A 1111-nucleotide genomic window follows, 5' to 3' on the forward strand; every position below is an offset into this window, starting at 1 on the left:
CCTGGAGTGGGGCTATCTGCCCTGGAGTGGGGCTATCTGCCCTGGAGTGGGGCTTTCTGCCCTGGAGTGGGGCTATCTGCCCTGGAGCTGTCTCTTATACACATCTAGATGTGTATAAGAGACAGGGCGGGGGGCGCTCTTCCTGGCAGACTTTATCCTCCACTCCTGCAGGGGCGCCGCCCCCCACCAGGGCGCCCCCGACGCGGTGGACGTGCGGGGGCGGCGGGTGCTGGAGGTCGCGTCAGGCGTCGGACTGACGTCCATCGTCGCCGCCATGGCGGCTGACAGCGTCGTCATCACAGGTGCTGATAGCCGCTGTCAGCGGTGCTGATAGCCGCTGTCTGTGGTGCTGATAGCCGCTGTCAGCGGTGCTGATAGCCGCTGTCTGCGGTGCTGATTGCTGTCAGCAGTGCTGATAGCTGCTGTCAGCAGTGCTGATAGCCGCTGTCTGCGGTGCTGATAGCCGCTGTCTGCGGTGCTGATAGCCGCTGTCTGCGGTGCTGATAGCCGCTGTCTGTGGTGCTGATAGCCGCTGTCAGCGGTGCTGATAGCCGCTGTCTGCGGTGCTGATAGCTGCTGTCAGCAGTGCTGATAGCTGCTGTCAGCAGTGCTGATAGCCGCTGTCTGCGGTGCTGATAGCCGCTGTCTGCGGTGCTGATAGCTGCTGTCTGTGGTGCTGATAGCCGCTGTCTGCGGTGCTGATAGCTGCTGTATGGGGTGATGATAGCTGCTGTCTGCGATGCTGATAGCTGCTGTCTGTGGTGCTGATAGCCGCTGTCTGTGGTGCTGATAGCCACCTGATATACCTTGACTATTAATATTGTTAATAATATACCTTTAATATTTTTTTAAATATTATAATTGATAATACCATATTTAATTTATTAATATATTTATTTATTAACATATACTGTCGAGGGACAAAATTTTAGTTTACAAAGCCGTGGTAATACAAAATAAAATTTGAAATTAAAAGTTGAATAATTTATCTTGATGTACAAGAAGTGAAAATAAATATTTGGAATAGCAAACAAAATTTCTGATTAGTTTCAATTAAATATAGTTTATTGCAGACATCAACCGGGGCAACATTCTGCGGTTGATCCAGCGC

The 1111-nt window shown here is 51.3% G+C and overlaps 1 protein-coding gene across 1 annotated transcript in view; it reads left to right on the top strand.

Moving 5' to 3' along the window:
• Nucleotides 1-1111, top strand: part of LOC108669479 — a 6607-nt gene that overhangs the window by 3213 nt on the left and 2283 nt on the right. Inside the window, exons 3-4 of the mRNA XM_047884943.1 lie at nt 126-302; nt 1074-1109. Coding sequence (XP_047740899.1) covers nt 126-302; nt 1074-1109 — 213 coding nt within the window. The remainder of the gene's footprint in view (nt 1-125; nt 303-1073; nt 1110-1111) is intronic.

The sequence above is a fragment of the Hyalella azteca genome, unplaced genomic scaffold (assembly GCF_000764305.2).
Source record: "Hyalella azteca isolate HAZT.00-mixed unplaced genomic scaffold, Hazt_2.0.2 contig16562, whole genome shotgun sequence".
Taxonomy (NCBI): Eukaryota; Metazoa; Arthropoda; class Malacostraca; order Amphipoda; family Hyalellidae; genus Hyalella; species Hyalella azteca.